The following is a 26,434-nucleotide window of genomic DNA, read 5'->3' as shown; positions in this document are numbered from 1 at the left end:
TCTCCCTCTGCCTGTGTCTCTGCCTCTCTCTCTCTCTCTCTCTCTCTGTGTGTGTGTGTGTGACTATCATAAATAAATAAAAATTTTTAAAAAATTAAAAAAAAAAAAAAAGAATTTGGATCTAAGCAGGAGTTTGCCAGCCAAGATTTGTCTGTTAGCTAACATGACCAGAGGTAGTAATGACACAAAATGAGGTCAGAAGACAGGCAAGAGCTAGATGATGTAGAACCTTTATCAGTGAGGAACACATCCAGCTGCAAATAACAGAATACTTAACTAGTGAAACAAGAAAGAAAAGAAAGAAAGAAAAGAAAAGAAAAAAAAAGAAAAGAAAAGAAAAATCTTAGATGCCTTACTAAATTTGTCCAGTCAGAGGCAATTCAGGCTCATACAGCAATTTAAAAAGTGCTCTTTAAAAAAAAATAATAATAAATAAATAAATAAATAAATAAATAAAAATAAAAAGTGCTCTTTAAAAATTTTTGCACTCTGGCCAGCTTAGTATGTATGTATAAGCCATCTTCTACTTGTTTGTCACCTCATAGGCACAAAAGAGTGACACCTAAAAGCCTGGTGTTCAGGTTCCCACAAAAGAAAGAAGAGGGCAAAGGGAGAAAAAAGCTTTCTTTTAGTCTTTATTATTAAGGAAGCCTCTCTAAGATACTTTCACTTACATCTCATTAGCCAAAAGTGGGTCATCTGTCCAGCTCCCCCCAAAATCTGGAAAATGAGTTCTTTTATAGCTGGGCCCACTACTGCCTCCTACAAAATCTAACATCTGTTAGTGAAGGTTAAGGAGACAATGAACTTCCAGGTGAATAACCAAAGTTATCTATCACAGCTTTCTAAGTCATGGGTAAGAAGTTTGGATTTTATTTTAAGTATGTGAATAGCTATCTATAAGAGAAACTACTTGATTGTATTCAAGTCTTCAAAGGATTATCAGTTAGCTAGGTGAAAAATAGAATAGAGAAGGTCAAATGCAAAATCAGAGAAAGAGGCTAAGAAAAAATCTGCCACAGTTTGGGCAAGAATTGATGGTGGCTTGGAATAAGACAGCAGTACAGATGGGTCAAAAAGGAACGGCAAGAAAGATTGGCTGCCAGGTTTCTGGCCTGAACAACTCACTTTATGGAGGTGCCATTTGGGGAAGGATCAGGGCAAGCAGTTAGCAATAAAAAGCTCACCCAGATGAACTGTTCTTCTCTAACTACTAACACTAAGCAACAAGAACCTATTTTGTAAACTGTAACATATGCTTTCCCCTAAACAGTGTATGAGAAACAGTTACATTATTTTCCATATTCTAAGAAATTTGTAAATATACTGTGTGGAAATCATTGTGCTGGTACTGTGAGGAAAATCTAAATTCGTAACACAAAGTCTAACCTCAATATGTCACCAGTTAGACCCCTGCTCTTTACTGCCTACCTGCTTGTACTGACTAACCTTTGTCTTACATTTTTCCTTAAAGTTTTTTTTATTTTTTATTTATTTATTTTTTAAAAGATTTTATTTATTTATTCATGAGAGACACAAAGAGAGAGAGAAAGAGAAAGAGAGAGAAAGAGAGAGAGAGAGAGGCAGAGACACAGGCAGAGGGAGAAGCAGGCTCCACGCAGGGAGCCCAATGTCGGATTCGATCTCTGGACTCCAGGATCACGTCCTGAGCCGAAGGCAGACGCTTAACCACTGAGCCATCCAGGGGTCGTCCTGAAATTTTTCTTTCTGGCTCACCTCTTAACTCAGGCAAATGAAACCCCAAACCACCCTTCCGGTGATGGCGACTACCCAGACCACCCAAACCCCTGAAATGCACCTGTGTGGATGCACTGTGGAGTGACCCCTGGAATGACCAGAAATTACCTTTACCTCATTATAATACTACAAAATCTCCACCCAACAAGGAGGCCCAGCTTCCAGTTTCCGGTTTTACTACATTTTATTAAGGAAATTACATGCTATAATGATATTCTCTAATGTGGGGAGTGGGGAAAGTCTTGTGACATGTTCTTTAAAAATGTCAAGGGCTTTCTAGATACTAGGTTAAATTCTGTGTCCAGTATACACAGAACCACAGATACCCAGTAACAGATTCCTGGCTACTTTATAATAAATATCCTATGACAAAGAAACATAAATTTTCTATTTAATATTCAGAGTCATCATTGCTTCTTCTAAATTCAATTCTTACTATATTAGCCTTTAAACACAGAACTATTCTACACTTCATTAGATCATAAGCCACTGTTAAGCAACAGGGAGTACACATATTCCCTGTAGTTTCTAAAATAACAGTTTAGAAAACAAACTACAAAATGACTTCAATGTCAATGAAGTTGCATGTTTTTCATTTGTCAAAGGCAGAATCTCATCAATTAATTTCTCCACTTTGTAGAACCTGATTTAGAAAAACGTTTAGGCTTAAAGTAGTAATTAATTAGCAAGCATCGTCAAGAATGTGTGCCTTACCTAAACCCAAATGAGAAACCACCAGAAGGGTAACAGATGAATTCCAGATTCCAGCTTAAAACAACAACAAGAAAGTGTAAGAAATCATCCTTTGAGGAAGAAAAACAAAATGTTTGGGATCCTTGGGTGGCGCAGCGGTTTGGCGCCTGCCTTTTGCCCAGGGCGCGATCCTGGAGTCCCGGGATCGAGTCCCACATCAGGCTCCCTGCATGGAGCCTGCTTCTCCCTCTGCCTGTGTCTCTGCCTCTCTCCCTGTGACTATCGTAGATAAATTAAAAAAAAAAAAAAAATTTAAAAACAAAAAGAACAAAATGTTTGAGTACCACTGTGAGAAGGAACATCAGCTCAAGATAGATCTGGTATCCCGGACAGAAGGGAGGCCAGAGGAAAGTATCCTAATTGTGTCTTTTCACTCCTCAACACAGTCACATTGTCCCCTATGCTACTGTGGAATATAAAGCAATATTTCCAGTTCAATTCCAACCAAAAGAAGAGGGATAACATCAAGGTAAAATATTAGAACTTGGCTGGGATGGGACTCCCAATTAGGCAACTACAATGAAGATGACAACACTTGAAAAAGATAAGGGGCAGAGAAATTCAACCAGGGAGGGTTTGAGCAAAACTTTCATCCGGAGCCTCTTTACTCTAAGACATGCCCATATTTATCCCAACCAGCTGGAGGACCAAAACAGAACACAGGCTTTCCCCACCCTTAAATCTGACCCCCACCAAGCCTATTCTCCTGTAATAATGCAATATTGGCCCAACTAGCTACTAGTTTCAAAGGAATATAAACTCAGCAGAAAAAAACATGTCTGAGGAGTGCAAACACCATGAAAGAACAGTAAACCAAAAGCAGAATTAATAGACCAAAGAAAAGATTTTTAAAACAGGCAAAGTAAATGCTTCAGGAGAAAATAATGGAGAATACTGAAAGCATAACATGGGAACAAATATCAACCAGGTAAAACCAACTGGAAATATTGTCATGAAAAATATAAGTGGAAAAATAAAAACATAATGAATTGATTGAATAGTAATGAAAACAAGGAATAAATTCCTGAGAAAATCAGGTTGAAAAACTACCCCAGAAAATATCTAATAGGGATAAATAGAAGGAGAAGAAAGGAGAGGTAGAGAAAAGAAGATATATACACACATGGATATGACAGCACTTCTCATAATTAAAGGAAAATATAAAGTTTCAGATTAGTAAAAGTTCATAAAACAACAAACAGAATGGACAGACACATGCAATGTAGCAATATTAAAGGCTGTGAAATTTCTAAATCCTTCAGTAAGAAAACACAGATAATTTACAAAAACAGATTTTTTTTACTTCAGATTAAAGTCAATTTTCCCAATTTTAAAGAAAAGCATTTTGATGCTTAATTTCCTATCTAGCTAGCTTTTTATTTACATAAGAGAGTAAAATTAATCTCAGGTATGTAAAATCTCAAAGCTGACACAAAAAGATCCTAGTTGAAAGTATTCTCTTCAGAATACTCAGCATGATGAAAAATGGATTTGGGGTGTGTGTGTGTGTCTCCAGGAACATTGAACAATGAACATCCTAGCAAATAATTGCAACGTGTGGGTTACAAAGAGCATACAGCCATGCAAAGTTAACAGAGCCTGGAGTAGGAAAGCTTCTCTAATGAAGTGATTATTTTGAGCTAAGGTCTAGAGAATAAGCAGTTAACCAGAAAAAATGATTGGAATAAATGGTTCCAAGGAGGACAAGCTCAAGTGGTGAGAAATGCTTTACACATTCAAGTAGCTAAAAGAAGTTCAGAATGTACTAATAATAGTAATAAAGATTCTGAAATAGGCGACAACGTGGAATCAACTAATTTTCTACCACAAAAATCATGGAGAAGCAGGATCATCCTTCAAAACCCATGTATCTGAACTAAAAGTCCTTTAAACTCTGTATGTCAGGGGAAGACTATGACTGCTCCCTACCAAAGTAGCATAATTCAAAATTTCTGCAATGCAAATTTAGGTATCAGAAAACTACAAAATGTATCTGTTTATACATCAATCTTAGAAGATATAAAAGCTAGACTCTTGAAATTCCACTGAGTTTTTGGTCTATTTCCATTTATATTTCAGTATAGAACTTATTGTAGAAGATACTTTTACTGTAAAAGTAGAGACAGAATGGTCAAATAAAGCACAATGAACTAATCACATAGTTAACTAGAAATCAAAAGAAAAAGCAAAATGTGCCCTAATAAACATTTTTGCTTTCAACTATAATAAAATTAAGAGACTTCATTTTTATTTTAATGATTGTACTTACTATATAGTTCATGAGGAAACTGGCTATCTGCTTAGAAAAAAAAAAAAGGAACTTTTTAAATCCTTACTTCTTAGTATATAGCAAAATTAATTCAAAATAGATTAAGGGAGATGCCTGGGTGGCTCAGCGGTCCTTTGGCTCAAGGCATGATCCTCAGTATGGGGATGGAGTCCCGCATAGGGCTCCCTGGGGGGAACCTGCTTCTTTCTCTAGCTGTGTCTCTGCCTCTCATGAATGAATAAATAAAATCTTTTTTAAAAAATAGATTAAGATACAAAATGAGAAAATGAAACCAAAATAATTTAGGTAGACACTTGCATGATTTCAGAATGGAAATAATTTTTTAGGGGATCCCTGGGTGGCGCAGTGGTTTAGCGCCTGCCTTTGGCCCAGGGCGCGATCCTGGAGACCCGGGATCGAATCCCACATCAGGCTCCCGGTGCATGGAGCCTGCTTCTCCCTCTGCCTATGTCTCTGCCTCTCTCTCTCTCTCTCTCTCTCTCTCTCTCTCTCTGTGACTATCATAAATAAATAAAAAAATTAAAAAAAAAAAAAAGGAAATAATTTTTTAAACCTAAAATGAAAGAAAACAAGAAAATTTAAAGGCAACAGATTTGAAAAGGTGGTAAATAAAATTAAAAAAACAAATCAGGAAAATATTTGCAATGGTAAGAAAAACATCAAAAGGTAAAAGAAAAAAGTGTAAGGGAAAAACATAATTCACTAAAAAGGAAGTATCAATTATTTTAAAAAGTAAAATCAGTTATTCCAGATATAATCAAAGAAATGCATAGTAAAACATGAACTCTGGGTTTTTAATCAAAATGTTAAGAAACATGTTTTAAATGATGATGTTTGGAAACATGTACAAAAATGCTCATAGGAGCAATATTCAAAAGAGCATATTCATCACCAGTAGAACAAATAGTGGTATATTCACAACACGGCATTCCTTATAACGATGAAAATGAACAAACTACAACTATGCAAGAGAGATGAGTCATGCACGATACAGTATATACTAATATAATTATATATAGTTCAAAAACAGACAAAACTAATGTATGGGTGGTTTAGGGATAGTGACTCAGATAACACAAGATAGGGGTTTCAGATGGTATTGTCAAGGGTATGATAGTAATATAAACGAGTACAAATAAAACCTTTTAGTAAAACAAATTTAGTAACATATATCTACATACAAAAACTCTCTAGGAATATATATGTAGCATTGTCTTAAAAACTTTCAGCAATTACCCTTTTAGCTCACTTCATAGACTCAAAACCCAGAACAATTATAAAACTACAATTTCTTGAATCCCAAGCCAGGTTTTTCTGAGATAATAACTACCTTACATGCTTATAAGTAGTCAGTGAGTCACAATTTTCAGAATACTTCCTGAAACATAAAAGGTTTTACAAATATTAAGTGTACTTAATCTCACTAGATTTGGGAATCTTAATCTGCATTACTTGTGTCCTCAAACCATGATTCTCAACCCTGTCTGTATGTGAGAATCGCCAGAGGAGATTTTTAACAAACAAAACCTTGCCCCTACTCCTGTGATTTGACTTAATTGGCCCAGGGTTAGGAAGCACTATTTACAAAGTGAACAACATCTGCATTACATAAGACTTGCTCAAAATGCAAATTCTCAGACTCTACTACAGACCGACTTAAATGAGAAATTCGGGGAGGGTGGTCTAGAAACCTGTTTCAACAAGCCCTTCAAGTGATTTTGATGCAGACATTAAAACCATAGCTCTAGTGCTCCTAGATGTCTGTAATCCTCTGAAAATTACATGTAAAATTTGGTATTTAAGTATATCTTTCTGAGAATGTTCATGCCTTTCATTGGATTCTCAAAGGAGTGTTAATAAAATTAATAACCACTTATATAAGCTCAGCAGCTTTCAACTTTCAAAGTGTGGTGGGTACTTTGGTGGTCTCTGAGATTTTTCTGGAATTCTGAAAAGTCAAAACTATTTACAAAATAATATTAAGATGATTTTGACTTTTTCGCTACCGAGACATTGATATTACATGATTTTATAACATGTGTTGATCATCTGAAAAATGTATTCATGGTGCTCTTGATGATACACAGTAATGGCAGGTGAAGCTGCTTACATCTTGGCTTGAACCAAGAAAATGGCACCAAACTAAGTCATTGTATTCTTTACCACCAGGTCCTTACAGTTTAAAAAAAAAAAAAAAAAAGGCAGCCAGTTTCACTTAAAAATATCCTTCCTGAAAATGTTAATATTAATTTTATTAAACTCCAACCTAGAGTATACATTCTTTTAATATTCTTGTGACAAAATGAGAAACACACATTAATCAGTTCTAGCCACCAAAGTATGATTGTCTTGAAAAATAATACTTATGCAACTGCTTGAGCTTAGTTTGACTTGTGTATTTGGCAGCCATTCTCCTGAAAATGAACAAAGTGAGCTTGTCACTTCAAGAAAAACAACACACAGCATTTGTTCTCAATGACAAAATTTGAGCTTTCAAGCAAAAATGAGAATTCTGTAAAACTTGCATCTGCCACCATGAGCTTTATAGTTTCCTAAAACATAATGCTTTTCTGTAAGATTGGTGGTGGTAGTAACAAATATGCCTTACAATTTATTATAAAGTAAAATGTGTCAACATTTAGAAGATCTGCATACCTCAGTGACCTACTATTTTCCAAATGACCAAAACATGTATAGAGGTATAAGATACATCTGTAAAAAATAGACCAATGAATTTTAACACAAGAGTATGAAAAACTCATTGATATGGCTTCAGATCCCATGTTACAAATAACGTTTAAGAAACTATTATTTTGCAAATGTGGGTGTAATACCAAAGGAAAAAAATCTATTTTTTCTTGAAAATGCTATTAAAATAGTTCTTTCTTCCCAAACTACATACCTACTTAAAGCAGGACTTTCTTCATATGCTTCAATCCAACACAACAAATGGCATGCAGAAGTAGGTGAGACTTCATCTGTCTTGTATTGTCAGACATTAAAATGACTTGCAAAGTGTAAAATAATGCCTCTCCTATCAATGTTTTGGAAAATAGTTTGTTTTCACCAACAGTGTGATTTACTATAACACATAAGAGAGATTATTGCAATTTTTTTCATTGCTCAGTTTTAATTCCTACTATGATAAATCTCATAGACATAATCCATACAAACAAAAGCTCTTTTAACTCTTTTTAAAAGGAGTGTAAAAGAGTCCTGAGATCACAAAGTTGGGAACCACTGCATTTTGATTAAAAACTTCCTAAAGGGCAGAAAATAATGCCATTCTCATCATCCTGTTCCTTATAGCACTTATATTTATTGAGTTGTTACTGAACTACTCTAAAACCTTAGAGCTCATGCCAGATTCCTGAGAAATAGACCAAAGGGGAAAAACACACTATGGAATTGTCCCAGTGGCTATTACTTAAGAAAGTTGCATGATGTTCCTTTAAATTTCCATACGCACTTCACTAATAGTGAATCTCATACTTCCAGGAAGGACTAAAGTCATGCTCAGAAGTGTGAATTAATAGAAAGTTATAAAGGGTATACTCTATCACTGATTCACTTTACTGAATATGCTATTTTCCATATTTTATGTTGGTAATATTAAGAAATGAGTTTTCTCTAGGACAACAGAATGACCAAAATGCCATTATGATAGATACCTTCATTAAAAATGTTTAACTGTAGGGGCACCTGGGTGGGTCAGTCAGTTGGGCATCTGACTTCGGCTCAGGTCATGATCCCAAGGCCCTGGGATCAAACCTAACCATCAGGCTCCTTGCTGAGCCGGGAGCCTGCTTCTTCCTCTCCCTCTGCTGCTCTCTCTGGCTGTTCTCTCTCTCTATCAAATAGATAAATAATATCTTTAAAAAAATAAAAATAAAAATGTTTAATTGTAAAAAAAAAGTTTCATTATAGCAAAATAACTGTAACATAAGATTTACCACCTAACTTTTTTTTTCACGCCTATCGGTTGCAATAGTATTTTTTCAAGTTTTTCTTTTTTTAAGATTTTATTTATTTATTCACAAGAGACACAGAGAGAGGTAGAGACAGAGGGAAAAGCAGGCTCCTCACAGGAAGTCTGATGTGGAAGTCGATCCCCAGACCAGGATCACACCCTAAGCAAAGGCAGATACTTAACCACGGAACCACCCAGGCATCCCATTTTCAAGTTTTTTAATTCTAGTTAGTTAACATACAATGTAATATTAGATTCAGGTGTAGAGTTTAGTAGTTCATCATTTACATACAACACCCAGTTCTCATCCCAATAAGTGCCCTCCCTAATACCTATTACCCATTTAGCCCATCCCCCACTCCCCTACTCTCCAGTAACCCTCAATTTGTTCTCTATAGTTAAGAGTCTGTTTCCTCCTTTGCCTCTTTTTTCTTAATACGCTCATCTGTTTTGTTTCTTAAATTCCACATTATGAGTGAAATCATATGGTATTGGTTTTCTCTGACTTATCTCACTTAGCATAATACTCTCTACCTTCATTCGCATTGTTGCAAATAGCAAGCAAGATTTCATTCTTTGTGAGGGCTGAGTAATATTCCTGTGTGTGTATGTGTGTGTGTGCTTATCTATCTATCTATGCACCACATCTTCATTATCCACATCAGCTGATGGACATTTCGGCTCTTTCCATAATTTAGCTATTGTTGCTAATGCTGCTATAAACATCAGGGCACATGTATCCCTTCGAATCAGTATTTTTGTATATTCTGGTAAGTAAATACCTACTAGTACAATTGTTGTATCATAGGGTATTCTATTTTTAGTTTTTAACAGTAACCTCCATACCGTTTTCCAGAGCAGATGCGCCAGTTTGCATTCCCACCAACAGTGTAAGAGCTGCAAAAATGGACAACTCTACCTTAATCATTTTTAAGTGTACAGTTTGGTGGCGTTATTAAATACTTTCAAACTATTGTGATTCCCACATGTTTTTTCAAAATGTATTTTTCCTCGACTACTTCTTTGAATCAAAACATACTGCAGTTTATCTTCAAGATTTTCTAACAATTTTAAGCAGTCTTTAAATGAGAGGAATTGCTAAAAATATCCTTCCATTTAATTATGAGGTTCTTCAAAGGTTACTTCCAATCACACTTTTATTGTTTATAATAAAGCAAAGGTCAGAGGGTCCAATGTTCTGATATCTGCAAATGTTCCAATAATCTACTTCCCTGTGGGGGAAGTAGACATGGTCCCAATCAAATTCCAGTCACAATTTTTTAAGAAAGCATCTATACACAATTTTGCTTTATTTTATTTTATTTTATTTTATTTTTAAGTAGGCTCCACACCCCGCATGGAACCCAACACAGGGCTTGAGCCCACAATCCTGAGATCAAGACCTAAGTCAAGATCGAGTCAGACGGATACTCAAATAAGTGAGCCACCCAGGAGCCCCCATTTTGCTCCATTTTAAGCGCTTAGAAAAAGAGCTGGAAGGAAATATGACAAAATGACTATCTGGGATGCCTTGGAGAAGTGAGATAATGCACTTTTTACTGTTCTTTCCAAAATTTGTACAATTACTTTTATTTTCAGAAAACAAATTTAAGAAAGCAATAGCAACTGTCAATTTATAAAATGATTCAAATGATCTTATTTCTCAGTGCCACCAACATTCTAGTTGAGTTAGCATGGTCCAAACGATTTCTGAATAGCCAGATGTGGGTTTAAGTCTGGCTCCACCATTTAAAAGCTTTGTGACCTCGGACAAGACATAACTCTGAGTCTTTGTCTATAAAAAAGGAAATCTACCTCGTATATGGTTGCTGTAAGGATTAAATAAAATTATATAGGGAGAGCACAAAAATCACTCCGAGGCAACTGTTGCTATTTTTATTTGTTTTTATACTATTATTTAGTAACAATATCAAAACTAAGTTCATTTATATATGTGTCAACAGAGCAGTGAAAGCACTTTGATGACAAAAGACAGGACTAATATACAAGTGTTATCATTTTACACACTTAAGAAAGAAGATTCTTAAAGCACTGTAAGCATTAACTTACAAAATTCACTTGCTCAAATATTTATAGACCATGTAGTATGAGCAATTTAATGAATTAAATACTGAGCTGCTCTTACTATGTACTTCAAATTTATCTGCTTCCATAAAATTCCAAAAGAGTAACAATTACACTTTTCTAGGGTTAAATTTTTGGATATTTTGGGAGAGGAAGGGCAACCAAGTTTTTGATAACTTGCTACAAATTTTTATATTGGTCCACAAGTGTCTTTTTCCAAATAAGAATATTTTCCTACAAAGAAGAAAAGCATAGCTTGGCATCTCTTCTCAAGACATTAGGGGAAAAATAGCTAAAATGTATTCACTTATTCACTAACCATAATCCCATGCCACTTCTTTCTTTAAAAAAAAAAAAAAAAAAAAGTCAGTTAACATGAGAACAACACGAGCTTTTGGAAAGTGAGAACTGCACATCTTATTAACAAGATGGGGGATCCCTGGGTGGCGCAGCGGTTGGCGCCTGCCTTTCGCCCAGGGCGCGATCCTGGAGACCTGGGATCGAGTCCCACGTCAGGCTCCTGGTGCATGGAGCCTGCTTCTCCCTCTGCCTGTGTCTCTGCCTTTCTTTCTCTCTCTCTCTCTCTCTCTCTCTCTCTCTCTCTCTCTCTCTCCCTCTGTGTGTGTGACTATCATAAATAAATAAAAATTTATTAAAAAAAAAAAAAAACAAGATGGATGAGAATGTCAAAAAATGGTTTCTATGGTTAGTAAATATATCAGATTGAAGGCATCTGATCTTTTTGGTGTCTATATATATATCCTAGGTTTTCAAAAAGCCTTATAGCTGCGCATTAACTAAGCACTAGGAGATTTAGGTTATTTTTAAACTGTAACTGATGATGCAGGGACTTTAGCTTTAAGAATTTTTGGTCAATCAGTAAATACAGTTTGTAGTTAATACAAATCATCTACAACTACCAAATGTCTCTTCATTTTTTAAAAAAAATCTACTATATAAGAAAAAAGTTGCAAGTCTTAACAAACAAAAACAGCTACCACCAACCATTAGTGTACTTTTTGTTATATTAAGAAGGCAAAAAAAAAAAAAGGAAACTTTACATCACCTTTTCTACAATTAAAAAGGACACTAGTTTAAATTGAACAAGGAGCTGACAGAATCCAAAAAAAAAGATGGAGGCGGGGGGACTTAAGTTTGCAGTTTTAATTCTATACACAGATATCTGAACAAACAGGCAAAACAAGTTTCCACTTGACAAAGAACCCAGAAACTCACTGTAGGGAAAAGCAACCTTGGACATTTGATGAAGCCTTAAAAGGAAATCCAACAAGCATACAAAAACAAAACTCCTACCTTTTCTCAATTACTCAAAAAATTATTTTTAGAAAATGACCCTCAAAATTATCCTATCTAATCGTTAATGGAAATTCCATGATCAAGGCCACGTCCCACCTTCCTGAGTATTTCTATCAGAGGAATAAACATAAGTAAAAGTAACTTCAAGGACCTTGACATGTGAAAAAATAAGAAATTTAAGAGACACTGATCTCTTCAATTGTATCTACTGCATATTTTACAGTGAACCACTCAAAAAATTTGTCATGAAGCAAAAGAAGGCTACTAAATGCATTTAAAAATAAGCTAGTCTAGTCTTTTTACCTGCATCTCATCACAAGACTCATGAGGATGTTTACTCCTTTCCAAAACCCAGCACTATAATAAAATATATTAGCATCAGTTACATTCCCTAATTATGTTTCTTCTCCTGAGATCTAAGCTTAAGATTTCATTTTTAAATATATGTATGCTCATAACTAGGCCCTTGATAATATGCCTTCTATCTCTCAGATATATTTCTTTACCCCTTTTAACTGCCAAAGAATCAGGACTGGAAGGAAGGAACACCTACCTCTGATCTATACAGTTCCTCGGGATGGAAGGGGGATGCCCAGGGGAAAGAAAAGACAGAAGAGTAGATGGGACTTTTTGTCAAAAAAAATCTATATAAACAGTGTGAGGAAATTATGTTATTTTTAAAAAGCCCTTAACAGAATATCTCTGGTTAACACTCTTAGAAAGTGGTACAAAGGCTATACAACCTGAGATTTAAAATGGTGATATTTCATAATTTAAATGCTACTACTGTAAGAGATGAACCTTAGAGAGGGACTTCATCTATCCTAGATCAGACCTGCATGTCCAACATGAAAACAAACAAGGGAAGTTACCCTTAACATCTCAGACCTCTCTTCTTATCCTTGAAATTATTTAACAATTTCTATTGAAATAAGCAATGGAAAAAAAAATGAGGTAAAATCCCATTAAAAGTTCTTAAATAAGAAGAATTTGAGCAGAATAACACCCCTATAGACAATGCATGTCAGAAGAAAATGCTCACAAAACAAAATCATGATACTATTTCAATACCAGCTAAAAGGCAACATGAAAATGATACAAGATATGAAAGAGTAGCATACAACTGAATTAAAAATAGGATGACAGAATTGAGAAAATGGTTTAAAAAAATTTTTTTTTAAAATCATTTCAGAAGTAAAAACCAAACACGAAGGAAAACTAAAGGGAAAAAAAAGTACCTCAGAGAATAAAAATACCCCAATGAATGCCTTGTGATGGGGATCAGCAAACTACAACCCATGCACCAAATATGGCCACCAGTTGCTTTTATAAATAATGCTTTATTGGAGCAAACCACACCTACTCATTTATGTATTGTCAATGGATACTTTCATGGCACAAAAGCAGAGCTGAGTAGTTGAAACAACTGAAACAAAGACCATATAAGGCACAAAGCCTAAAATATTTATGGACCAGCCATTTACAGAATAACTTCCCCAACTCCTGCTTTAAGAAAAATGGAAGGTAAAAGAACATTTTTTAAAAGCAAAAAAAAAAAAGGGTATTTTTAAAAAAGGATTCAAGAGTAACAGTTATCAGGGCATGGGGTAAGGTGGGAATGAGCAGTTACTATTTAAATGGGTACAGAGTTTATACTCAGGATGATGAAAAATTCTGGAAATGGGTAGAGGTGATGGCTGTACAACACTGTGAATGTACTTAATGACACTGAAAATTTATCAAAATGCTACATTTTATATTATGTATTATTTTACCAATACACACACACACACACACACACACACAGAGCAAATGGCAAATTTAGAGAGGTAAAGTTCCTGTATACATAAAAGGAAAAAAATAAATACTATAAACTAAAATTCAAGAAAACTTTTTTAAAATAAGAGATTTGAAACAATGTAAGGAAAAGGCACATCCTGTACCTGAGAAAATCAACTTAGAGAAACTAAGACAGAGATAGACTGTTAGAATACATTGACGTTATGGAACAAAAAAAAATACTTTGGACATCTAGGAACAACGACCAGGGAAAAGAAAATCAGATTACTATCAGATTTTCAACATTAATAGTTTCTACCAGGAAAAAAATGGGATCATTTTTTAAATATGCAGCAAAGAAAATGAGAATCAAAGATTTTATACACAAACTGACATCCAGAGGAAGCCTGGGTGGCTCAGTGGTTTAGCACCACCTTCAGCCCAGGGCCTGATCCTGGAGTCCCAGGATCGAGTCCGACGTCGGGGTCCCTGAGAGGAGCCTGCTTCTCCCTCTGCCTGTGTCTCTGCCTCTCTCTCTCTGTGTCTCTCATGAATAAATAAATAAAATCTTTAAAAACAAACAAACTGACATCCACGAATAAGGTAACAAATGTTACTGGCATTAAAAAAATTTCAGAAATGCAGTTTCCAGGACACCTTCCTGACTAAACTCTAGAGACAAGCGACAGACCACTAAAATAACTAGAGACATCAATATTAGGACTAGTGGTGAGCATTCACAACAGAAATGGCTAGGATTGTAGCTATAATTATTTCAGGTATCAATTGCTATATAATAAACTATTCCAAAACCTGTCTTAAAATAACAACAACCACTTATTACTCTGATGATACTATGAGTTAACTAAGCTCAGTCATTTGAGCCTAGCCTCCATCTGGAGGCTTAACAGGTTGGAATATCCAAGGTGGTCCACAGCTGGCCGTGGGTACTGGGTGAGAGCCACAAGCCTACTTCTCTTCTCAATGGTTCTTCTCAAAGCATGGTGGCTGGGTTCCAAGAAAGTTCCCAATGCATAAAGTGAAAACTTAAGATCTCTGAAGACTCAGGTGTTATACAGCAAAACTTCTGCCACATTCCATTCTTCGTAGCAAATCACAAAACCAACTCAAATACAGGGGGAGGGAAATAGGCTCCATTTTTTGGTAAGTGATGTAGTATTCATATACATAAAGAGGAGGAATATATATTAGTCAACTTTGGGGACTATCACACATATAATTGTACAACTAAAATTAAATGAAACATGTAAGAGAAAAACAAAGTAAATATGCAAAACTTTCTAGGATAGCTCACAACAATCCCCCTCTCCCATTAGGGAAAGACTCCTACACTAGAATTTTTGAAAATTGCTGAAAGAAAATAAAGGCCTAAATAACATTCATGGATTGGAAGACTCAATATTGTTAAGATGTTAATTTTTCCCAAATTGACCTATAGATTCAACATAATCCCAATTATCATTTCACCATGCCATATGGTAAAAATTGACAGTCTGATTCTAAATTTTCAACAAAAATAGAATAGACTTAGAAGACCTAAATGCATCTTGAAAAACCTGGGCCAAGTAGGAACATTCACATTATCCACTTCAAAACTAATTACAAGCCTACAATTACTCAGCCAATGTAATCTGACAAACATACACACACACACACACACACACACACACAAATTAATAAGACAGCATGAAAATGAAGTCTGGATATAGACCCCCACTTATACAAACATCTGATTTTTGACAATGGAGAAAGCAATCCAATAGAGAAAAGTAACCTTTTCAAGAAATGGTGCTAAAAAAAAAAACCCTGGATACCTACACAGAGGAAAAAAAATACCTCAACTCCAGCTCACAGATAATAGAACAATGAACCTAAGACTGATCACAAATCTAAATGTAAATGCTAAAACCATAAGCTTTCAGTAAGAAACATGTATTTCTGTTACTTGGGAATAAGTCAAAGTCCTTATCCAGGTCATAGGTCACAGGAAACAATAACTATATAATAAATATGTAAATGATATAAATGTCATTAAATAAAATTAAATTTAATACTGTTCAAAGGATCTAATAATAATGGATCACTACAATATGAATAATGTGATGCTAGCAAAGGGCTAATATGCAGAATATATAAAGTATTCCTCAAACTCAACAATAAAAAGATAAACCCAATAAAAGTAAACTTTATCCAATTAAAAAAAAAAAGACAGAACTTCATAAAAGTTCTGTCAAAGATGGCAACTAATTGTCAAAAATGGCAACTAAACACATGAAAAAGTCTTCAAAATTAGACTCCAAGGAAATACAAAATAAAATAACCATTAGACACCACACATTCCCACTAGAATGATTAAAATGTCTGAGAACGTGAAATGGTAAGTAGAACTCTCATACATTGTTAATGAGAATGTAAAATGGCACATCCACTTTGGGAAAAGGTCTGGAAGTTTCTTACAAAACCGAATATTTACCCACCCTGAGCTCCAGCAATTTCAGTATTAGGTATCTGCGCAAAAGAAAAAAAAAAAAAAAAAACCTATGTCCACAAAAACAATTTTTACAGAAATGTTCACAGCAGATTTATTCATAATAGCCCAAAACTGGAAATAGCCTAAAAGTTTATCAGCAGAAGGGATAAACCAACTGTAGCACATAATAACATACTTCTCAGCAGTAAAAAGGAGCTACTGATACATGTTACAACATCAAAAACATTAACTTCGCAAAATAAACCTTATAGAAAAAGAGCAAATATTATATAATTCCATTTATATGACCTTCTAAAATAGGCAACTTATAATCTAGAGTGGACAAAAAGTCAGAATAGTCTGGGATAGGGATTGAAGAAATGGACACAAGGGAACCTTCTGAGGTTATGATGACTTGCTATAAGGGCCTGAGTTGCACAGGTGCTCACATTTGTCAAAACTTAGTGAATGTACAAATAAGATTTCTACAGATTTTACACTAAGAGACAAATCTGTAAAAAAAACACTGAACCCTAGATAATTATATGCATATAGTGGCATTGTTAGGGGAACCTGCACAGATAGTTGCAATTTGAGCACTGACATGCTCAAAAAAAAAAAAAAAAAAGGATAAATTGATGGATAGAGGAATATATAAGCAGATTAATGTGTAATAGAATTTTTTTAAAGGATATTTATTTATTTATTTATTTATTTATTTATTTATTCGAGAGAGACACAGAGAGACAGAGAGACAGAGGGAGAAGCAGCCTCCATGCAGAGAGCCTGACATGGGACTAGATCCGGAGACTCCAGGACTACGCCCTGGGCCGAAGGCAGGTACTAAACTGCTGAGCCACCCAGGGATCCCCAATGTGTAATAGGAATTGCACAGTATTTAAATTCATGCAAACACTCCTCTATGTTGGCCAGTTTGCTTGTTAGCAACTTTTATATAACATCTTACAAATATCTATTTTGTCCTTTAAATCATTTGCCTCCAAAGAGTGATTTTATTAAAGTTTAAGAAAGAGAAACTCAGCGTATCTTTCTAACTAAAAGTTCTACGTAGCATGTTTTAAAGGGCACCTTAAACAAAGCATAAGATTTTAAGAAAAGACTAAAAAAGATATAATGGGAAGACATTTATAAGCTAGTTCCTTGGGCAGCCCCGGTGGCGCAGCGGTTTAGCGCCGCCTGCAGCCCGGGGTGTGATCCTAGAGACCCGGGATCGAGTCCCACATCGGGCTTCCTGCAGGGAGGCTGCTTCTCCCTCTCTCTCTGCCTCTCTCTTCGCTCTCTCTGAATGAATAGATAAATAAATCTTAAAAAAAAAAAAAAAAAATACGCTAGTTCCTTTTACCAAATTAGAGGCTTCTTAAATCAAGAGGCAGGGCATTTGCTTGAAAGTATAATCAAAGAGCTTGCCAATGTTAACCCACTCCAGAACTGAAGAACTCTGTTTTCTTAGCCACTGATGGGCAAAAGTTTAGAGGATACAATGTTGTTCCTGTCCTTTTTTCAGGTGTAGGAACTTAATTCACATAGTGGTGAAGGAAAAAAAGACAAGCACGGCCATGCTGAAAAATCAGAAGAGTCAGGAATGAGATAGGCAACCTTTACATGGTTAAATGTGTGTTGTTGAAGATACTATCCAAGTCAAAAGAAAGCATAAAACTGTCAAACATATTTTGCTGGTTTTGATACTGAAGCGCCTCATATCACATACCCTAATTTTAGGTTAACTACCGAGGAAACCAATTTCAAAATTTTATCAATTTAATTTACCATAAAATCTTGAATTCCATGCTTTGTTAAAGTCCTTTTTTGGGGCAGCCCGGGTGGCTCAGCGGTTTAACGCCGCCTTCAGCCCAGGGCCTGATCCTGGAGACCCCGGATGGAGTCCCGCGTCGGGCTCCCTGCATGGAGCCTGCTTCTTCCTCTGCTCCCCCACCCCCCTGTGTGTGTGTGTGTGTGTATGTGTGTCTCTCATGAATAAATAAATAAAATCTTTATTTAAAATAAAATAAAGTCTTTTTTTAAAAAAAAAAAAGACCTCAACTAAACTTTTTTTTTAAAAAGAGATCTCATGAATACATACTGGTCCTGTGACAAAAATATGTCACTCCTGGGAACTAAACTTAAAAGTAATACCATTCTAAATTGGCACTATTTATAAAGCTTGACTGCTGTCCTTTGAACAATAGAAAACCAGGGTCAAGGATCTTATCTGTAGAAGAGAAAATCTTCTATAAACTCTAGTCAACAATAAAAGACTGGGTCCTTTTGATACGGCCATCTTCAGGCCTTAGAAATAGTAGTTTGAGAATCTACATCAACAATGGAAACTGGAGATTATGTTTCCCATTCTGAATAGAATGATTCCATCATTATCTCTAAGCCATATCTTAAAAAAAAAAAAAAAAAGATTGTATTTATTTATTCATGAGAGACACACAGAGAGGCAGAGACATAGGCAGAGAGAGAAGCAGGCTCCATGCAGGGGAGCCCCACGTGGGACTCGATCTTGGGTCTCCAAGATCATGCCCCGGGCCAAAGGCAGGCGCCAAACCACTGAGCCACTCAGGCGTCCCTCTGAGCCATTATCTTTTTTTTTTTTTTTTTTTTTTTTTAATTTATGATAGAGAGAGAGAAAGAGAGAGGCAGAGACACAGGCAGAGGGAGAAGCAGGCTCCATGCGGAGAGCGCAATGCGGGACTCGATCCCGGGACTCCAGGATCGTGCCCTGGGCCAAAGGCAGGCGCTAAAACGCTGAGCCACCCAGGAATCCCCCCTCTAAGCCATATCTTAAACAAATTATAACAGTTCAAAATGGGATAGAAAAAAAAAATCTTAATTCTGCTGCTGGAAAGAATTACTGTATTTTTAAAAGTCATAGGATTTAAATATGACTTCTAAAGAACTGTAAACCCATTTCTAAATGGAAATAAAGGTTTAATTAAAATTCTTCCTCTCCAAACTTTGCTTGGCTAGATTGGACTCATTCTTTAAGTCCCTGTTTATCTAGAAAGATTTTGTTAGATGCCCTAAAACCAGGACAAGAATCCCTATCACCTCCTCCAAAACAGTACATTACAGTAACTCCAGGTTACGTACTTTATGGGGTTTTGTTATTACTGCTGTTCTTGTTTAGTCTCTCCTATTAGATTGTAAGCTCCATAAGGGCAAAGACTATCTGCCATGTCAAAATTGTGTCAGTATTTAACACGTGATCTATAACAAGTAACAAAACATTTGTAGAGCAAATGAATTACAATTTCTAAACTTTTCCATCCCAAGGATTGTTCCAGTTTCCTCTTTTAAAATGGCTTTTCCATGACAATCCCGTTACTCAAATCCTTTTTTTTTTTTCCATTACTCAAATCCTAACCAAGAATCATCCTGTTAACTACTCACCCTACACATGGAAAAAGGTCAGACTTAACCAATTTGTTATACTCTGCACACAAATATCAAAGTATAAGAAACTGACTACAGAGTGTTATGTTTTTATACCTCGTATAACGCTACGTGGTATAAAGTAAAAACTAAAAAATCAGTACAAACTAAAAATTTTGTTTCTTAAAAAACCAGTTCAAAGTCAGGTTCTCATAATTACAACACCTTTACGGGACTGTGTTTTACTGTCTGTCTGGTAACTTCTCTGAGCACATGTAAAACTCTAAAACAATAAGAGAAACTATTGTGGCAAACGGGAAGAAGTTGATTGGGGAGACATGTACTATTTTATGTGTGACTACCCTAAATAAGTACATTATCATAGAAATAAATAAAACTATCATCTGTTAATGATTATTTATAATGTGGCATGGCGAAGAATGACAAGATTTGTTATATGTGCTAAAACAGTCCAATTTGGAACAAAGTATGCAAAAGAAAACAACCTCAGTTGATTCATTATATCAGACTTAGACCTTTCAAAAGACCTAAAGAAAAAGAAATGCTACTTCATCTAAGATAGGCAACACCCTGGAGCAAATATCTAGTTATATGGAAGTCTGTTTATGATTCAATTCACTAAATTCCTAATAGGACCTATATTATCTAATATGTATCTATATGTCAAGAATGGATCCAGGAACCTAATATTGATTCCCTGCATTTCTCATGTTTGTGACCCATTAATGAACCACAGACAGCAGTTGTAAAACAAAATGAATGGAATAAGATATAAAATATAAGAAGACAGCACATGTAATAAGGGAAAGTATTATTTCTTGAAACTTTTGATTCTACTTCTGCATGTGTGAGACGATGTAAAATAAATACCTAAGTGTGGGCTGCAATAAAAAAAAAAAAAAGGGTGAATGCTACTCAGGAGTTTCGGCTCCCAATTACTTCTTCCCCCAAAACACCGCAAAAACAGAAACTCTCCATCACAAATTCTCAAAATGAAAAGTGACCTTAACCCAGGGAGAGTTTTTAACAGTTTAAGCTTGATTTCACAAGCTCTAAAATCAAACTGAGTTCAAATCCAGGTTCCAAGACTTTCTGTGTCAATTAGGACTTACTTAAACAGTTTGTGCTTCGTTTTTGTCACCTGTAAAATGAGGGTAATATTATCTTTCAAGTTGGGGGAAAAACAAACAATACCTTAATAAGTTCTTACTATATCTTTTACCGTAAATAGAACAATTAAGAGTGGTAGGTATGAGCAACAGCAAGAAACGTAACAGAAGGTATCTTCAGTGTATTATCTTTGATGTTTGTGTGTGGGCCTGGTGCTTTTTCATTTTGTCTTTCTATCCTATGTGAATTGTATCATGTATATATACATACATTTTTTAATGTAATATTTCTAATGTATGTAACATTACCTTCATCTTTTGGAATATAATAGTAGATATCTGGGCAGTGAGATTACAGTCCTTTTTTGAATACTTCTTTGTATTTTATAAAAACATTTTATATGTATATGGCTTGACTAAAAACAAAAAAAAAGACAAAAAGTGTGTGGTCCACGATTTAGGAACTAGCGTTATTTTTGGGGGGAGAACCAATGTGCCAGGTGCTTCTCACTAAATCCTCACACAAACCTAGATATCATTTTGTCAGTGAGAAAACTGAGGCAAGGGGATCCCTGGGTGGCTCAGTGGTTTAGCGCCTGCCTTTGGCCCAGGGCGTGATCCTGGAGTCCCAGCATGGAGTCTGCCTCTCCCTCTGTCTGTGTCTCTGCCTCTCTCTGTGTCTCTCGTGAATAAATAAATAAAATCTTAAAAAAAAAGAAAAAAGAAAAAGAAAAAGAAAACTGAGGCAATCAAGATAAGGTAAACTGTCAGACAACTAACAAACAGGAGTGTCCAGGGCTTCAAAGCCTTTATTTCTTCTACCATCACATAATGCATCCAAATATTCTTCTCCGGTTGTTTCATACAGGCATATTTTAAATCTACCCAATTAGACTGTAAACTCCGTGAGGCAGAGAAAAAGTGTCCCAGATTTCATTCATGTCTTCCATGGGCTTCGGAAAACTAGGATAGATCCTTCAACACTTGTTGAGGTACATTAAACTTCTTTTGGTCTAGACTGTTCTCAAGGGACACATACCCTTGTATATGTTGTAAAAAAAAAAAAAAAATTAAAATAGAAATAAACTAAGGAAACAAATGGCAAAACTCTTAAGACTGCCCAAATCTAACTTTATTCCTTCACACTGGGAACTGAGCAAAGTTTAAGTACACCCATACCCGGAGACCACCGCTAAGGGGGTTTGGAAACGAGTACAAGTACCACGCGGTAGGCGAACACTCCAAAAAGACCGGATTCACACCTTCCCCCTACCACGCCCCCGTCCTCCAGGCACTAACCTAAAGAAAGGAAGCCCGAGCCTCCCGGCGAGGCGTTGGAAGAGCCATAACCACGCCCCCATCCCCTTCCATCACCACTGGCTTTCCGTCCCTACCCGGACCCCCATTCCCAAGACCGAACCCCTGAAGAAACAAAAGTCTCTGACCTGCAGCGAAGTGCAGGGGAGAAGACTTCCGGCCGGCCATGTCCTTAGCATTCACGTTTGCCGCGTCCACCAGCCTCTTGACCCGGGACACGTCCCCATTGCGACAGGCCTCCAACAGTTCCCGTAGGGCCCCGCTCACTGCTGGGACCCCTGGCCCAGGGCCCGCTGCCCCAGGCCCCAGGGTTGCTGTGGTGCTAACTCCTGCCGCCTCGGGGCTCTCCGCCAAGCTCGATCCGGGGGAGGATGGAGAGGAAGATGAGGAAGAAGTCGGGGAAGAAGAGGACGACGGTGAATTGTTACTGCCACCGCCGGCTGGGTTGGGAGCGACCCCCACGGCAGATGAAGCGGACACCGCCGGGGCCACGGGAGCGGCGGCGACGGTACAGATTGTGCTGGTGGTACTGCAACAGCTGGTACTGTCAACCGGGTCCGGGGATCGAGGCCTGTCGGGCGGATCCCGACTGCCATCCCCCTCCGGCAGCGCTAGGCCGTGCCGCGGGGAGGCGAAGGGGGCCAGGCCACCCGCCGTTGGGGAGGCTGGGGTGGTCCCCGGGGCCAGGCCGGGGCTGAGTGGGGGGGGAGGTGGTGGCGGCGGCGCCGAAGCCCCTGGGGCGGGCTGGAGCTGTTGTTGATGATGGTGGTGATGATGCTGAGAGCGACGCGACGCCGCCATCTTCGGACTCCCCCAGCACTGTCACTGCGGCAACGGCCCCACCGCCCGCCCTCACTTCCGACCGCTAGGCCAATTAGCAGCCAGCGCACAGGAAATGATGCTTGGCGGAGTGGGCGGGGCCTAGGAGAAGGAGGGAAGTATTGGGAGCTGGGAGATCAGCCACGGAAGGGGGCGTGGCTTGGCGGCTGGGGGGCGGGCTTTGTGACGCCTTGGCGGGCCGGCGGCGGCGATTTGAAAGTTGGAACTGACCACTCCCTCGATGGGCCGCTTTTCCTCCTTTCTGGCTCTCACCTGGCTTCCGTGGTTCAGATTGCCAGGATCGGAATTCAAGCTCTGTGATTTCCTAGCTGTGCCAATTTGGGCAAACTGTTTAAACACTCTGCGTCTCACCTTCTCCTCTGCAAAACAGCGAACTGATCAATAATCGTTAACTATTAAAATTATAGTTTTTTCCAATTGTTATCTCTGTACTTTTATTTCTCACCTTAAGTTTGACTCAAATAATTATGAATATGTTCCTTTTGAATTCTTTTCAGCTGGACTTCTCCATTGCTCTCACCTCAATTCTCTCTCTCTCTCCCAAAGTAAGACAAAAACCTCACTACTCTCCATCACTTACCTTCAGTTGCCATTCTTCACCAACTACTTTTTCTCTCTTTCCTCTGCCTGTCCCTACTTTTTTCTCTCTTTCCTCTGTCTGTCCCTACTGCCATCAAAAGAAAAAGAAAAAAAAAAAGATTTATCAGTGCATGGGGTAATCTCTGTGATCTCCATTCCCTGACTCCTACTTTTTTTAAAGATTTTATTTATTCATTAACACACAGAGAGAGAAGCAGAGGGAGAAGCAGGCTCCATGCAGGGAGCCCGATGAGGGATTCAATCCCAGGACTCCAGGATCACATCCTGGGTCAAAGGCAGGCACTAAACCGCTGAGCCACCCAGGGATCCCTGGACTCCTATTTAATAGTAAACTAGGCATTGTAGAAGTTTAGACAAACAGCATTATTCCAATAGAGGGCTTATATATGGACACCATCTTAAGAAAGAACAAGGTTTACGTGGGTCAGTAGAAATTTGTCTCTGCAGAATAAGAACGATAAATCGTTCTTTTAGAAATTCATTTTAATATAATTTTACTGTGATGTTAATATTCTCAGCTAAATAAATAGGTAGGTTTATTTAATAAGACTACTATCTACATAAAACAAGGTCAGAAACATAATATTGAGAGACATTTGTTATCTGAAGTTATAGATTATAACTGAACAGTATTCATCTGTTTCATAAATTTGTGCCTATTGTTCACAAATACATGGCCAGATAGGAAAACTCCATCAAAACAAGTAAAATCTGTCATAATGCACATTCTCCTGGTTTTGAATCTTAAACTAATGCGCAACACAGGGTAGCATTGAAAAGTGGGGTTTATCAACATAAAACATTAGATGCCACTAACTCACCTTGTGCCCCCGTTGACTGTGGCCTTCTCCCTGAATCGGAGGCGTAAGGAATATCCCACATGATCCCCTTATGGCCAATTACTCGTAGATCATGACAAGTAGTCATGTTTACCCTAATTCAAATGCATCTACTGTGTCTGTTTATCAATACAAATAAATAAGAAAATTTCTACTGGATAAAGATAAAAAGGCCAAATTGCCAGAAACCAACCATTCTACTGGTAAACTATGTCTGAAAATGCATTCGATCAATTGGAAATTGCTTTTTCCCCCTCCAGTGGAAAGTAGTAAATGTACTTAACATTAAGTATTTATAAGGTTTAGGTTTATATGAACTAATATTGAGCTCTAAACAGGAAAGGGAAGATATCATTACCTAATCTTTTACAGCTAAACACAATTCCATGAGGGATGCACTGTACTCTAATGAAAAGAGCAAAGCTTGAAGTCAAATGGGTTTGAATCACATCTCTGACGATTGCTTATTGGTTAATCTTGGTAAATATGCTTCAGCTCTGTCATTCCAAAATTCTGATTTTATTGTAGCATTGTCATGAGGATTAAAAGACCTGGGTGTTTTATAAGTACTTGTTGAGTGTTAGTTTCATTATTTTATGTAGTGTGCATAAGGTGTTAATAGGAACTCAGAGCCACTATCGATACCATCTCCTTACAATTTCCTCTGACAAAGATAGTGACTAGAAATAACTATCTGACATTTTACATGTAACAGTAATCTTAAGCAAAGAAAGATCACATTTAATTGTTTCCTCATATGAAAATTCAAAGTTTTATACAGGCCCTGATTATCTCCAAGAATTGTTGAGGATCGTAGTTGTACAACATCTCGCCATTTTCAAGAAATATTTTCAGAAAAATTATGTCAATGTGGTATAAAAACATGAACACATAGTACTCCCTTGAGCCATATTGTTGACACAAAGAAAGAACCACCAACTCAAAGGGCACTGGCCTTCTGGGCTATGATGTAATGTTTGATTTTCCCCCACGGGGATCATATGAACACACTTTGTAAGTTTCACAGTCATTAACTTGCACTGTCCATAGTTCAATTAGGCTTGGTGTGGTTACTCCATCCACATGCTTCTCATTGGTCTACCCCAGATCCAAGTTCACCAGGAGTATCTTAAATCTACTAAACCCACTTACTCTTCGATGCTCTGAACCAAGCCTTCTCTGCAAATTCATGCGCACAAGCTAGAACTTAGCTGAGGCAGTGCCATTTCCTCACCTTGGCCTCAGAAGATAAATTATTCTTATGTCAGAAACATCCATTGTGCCAACAGCCCAGATTTCTCTCTGTGAAGGTAGTACAAGGCTGAGAGAAATTTTAGCTGAATTTCCATCTGGAAACCCAGGAGAATATTTTCTTGTAAAGCCATAGATGGGCAAAAATTACAACAGCTGCAATCATGCTAACCATATTGTATCTGAGGAAGTTTAATTAAAAGAAAAAGCTAAACAACTTATTACAATGCAAGAAAATTATAGTAATTTAAAGATCCCTGTGTATTAGTTTATTAGCATTTTCAGTTGCTTTATAAGATATCTCTTATGTAGCAGGGTCCTCTGGATACTATTCCCTTAGACATCTAGAAACTGCTTTCTGATAACTTGGGTTTTCTTCTGGTGTGGTCTGTATACTTGTGACTTGTCACTGTAGTGTGAAGTATTAGTTCCAGGCAAAGAGACAATATAATATAATAGTTAAAAATGTACACTCTGGGACACCTGGGTGGCTCAGCGGTTGGGCGCCAGCCTTCAGTTCAGGTCTGATCCCAGGATGCGGGATTGAGTCCCACATCAGGCTCCCTGAGAGGAGCCTGCTTCTCCCTCTGCCTATGTCTCTGCCTCTCTCTCTCA

General features: G+C 37.1%; 1 protein-coding gene across 1 annotated transcript in view; it reads right to left on the bottom strand.

The window, feature by feature from the left end:
* Positions 1-23,560, bottom strand: part of TNKS (tankyrase) — a 212,390-nt gene extending 188,830 nt beyond the window's left edge. The window contains exon 1 of the mRNA XM_041753371.1: positions 22,418-23,560. Within this exon, the coding sequence (XP_041609305.1) occupies positions 22,418-23,090 (673 nt within the window). The 5' untranslated portion in view covers positions 23,091-23,560. The remainder of the gene's footprint in view (positions 1-22,417) is intronic.
* Between the last annotated feature and the right edge of the window lie 2,874 nt (positions 23,561-26,434).

The sequence above is a fragment of the Vulpes lagopus genome, chromosome 4, assembly GCF_018345385.1.
Source record: "Vulpes lagopus strain Blue_001 chromosome 4, ASM1834538v1, whole genome shotgun sequence".
Taxonomy (NCBI): Eukaryota; Metazoa; Chordata; class Mammalia; order Carnivora; family Canidae; genus Vulpes; species Vulpes lagopus.
This window is presented reverse-complemented; position numbering and strand designations above follow the sequence as displayed.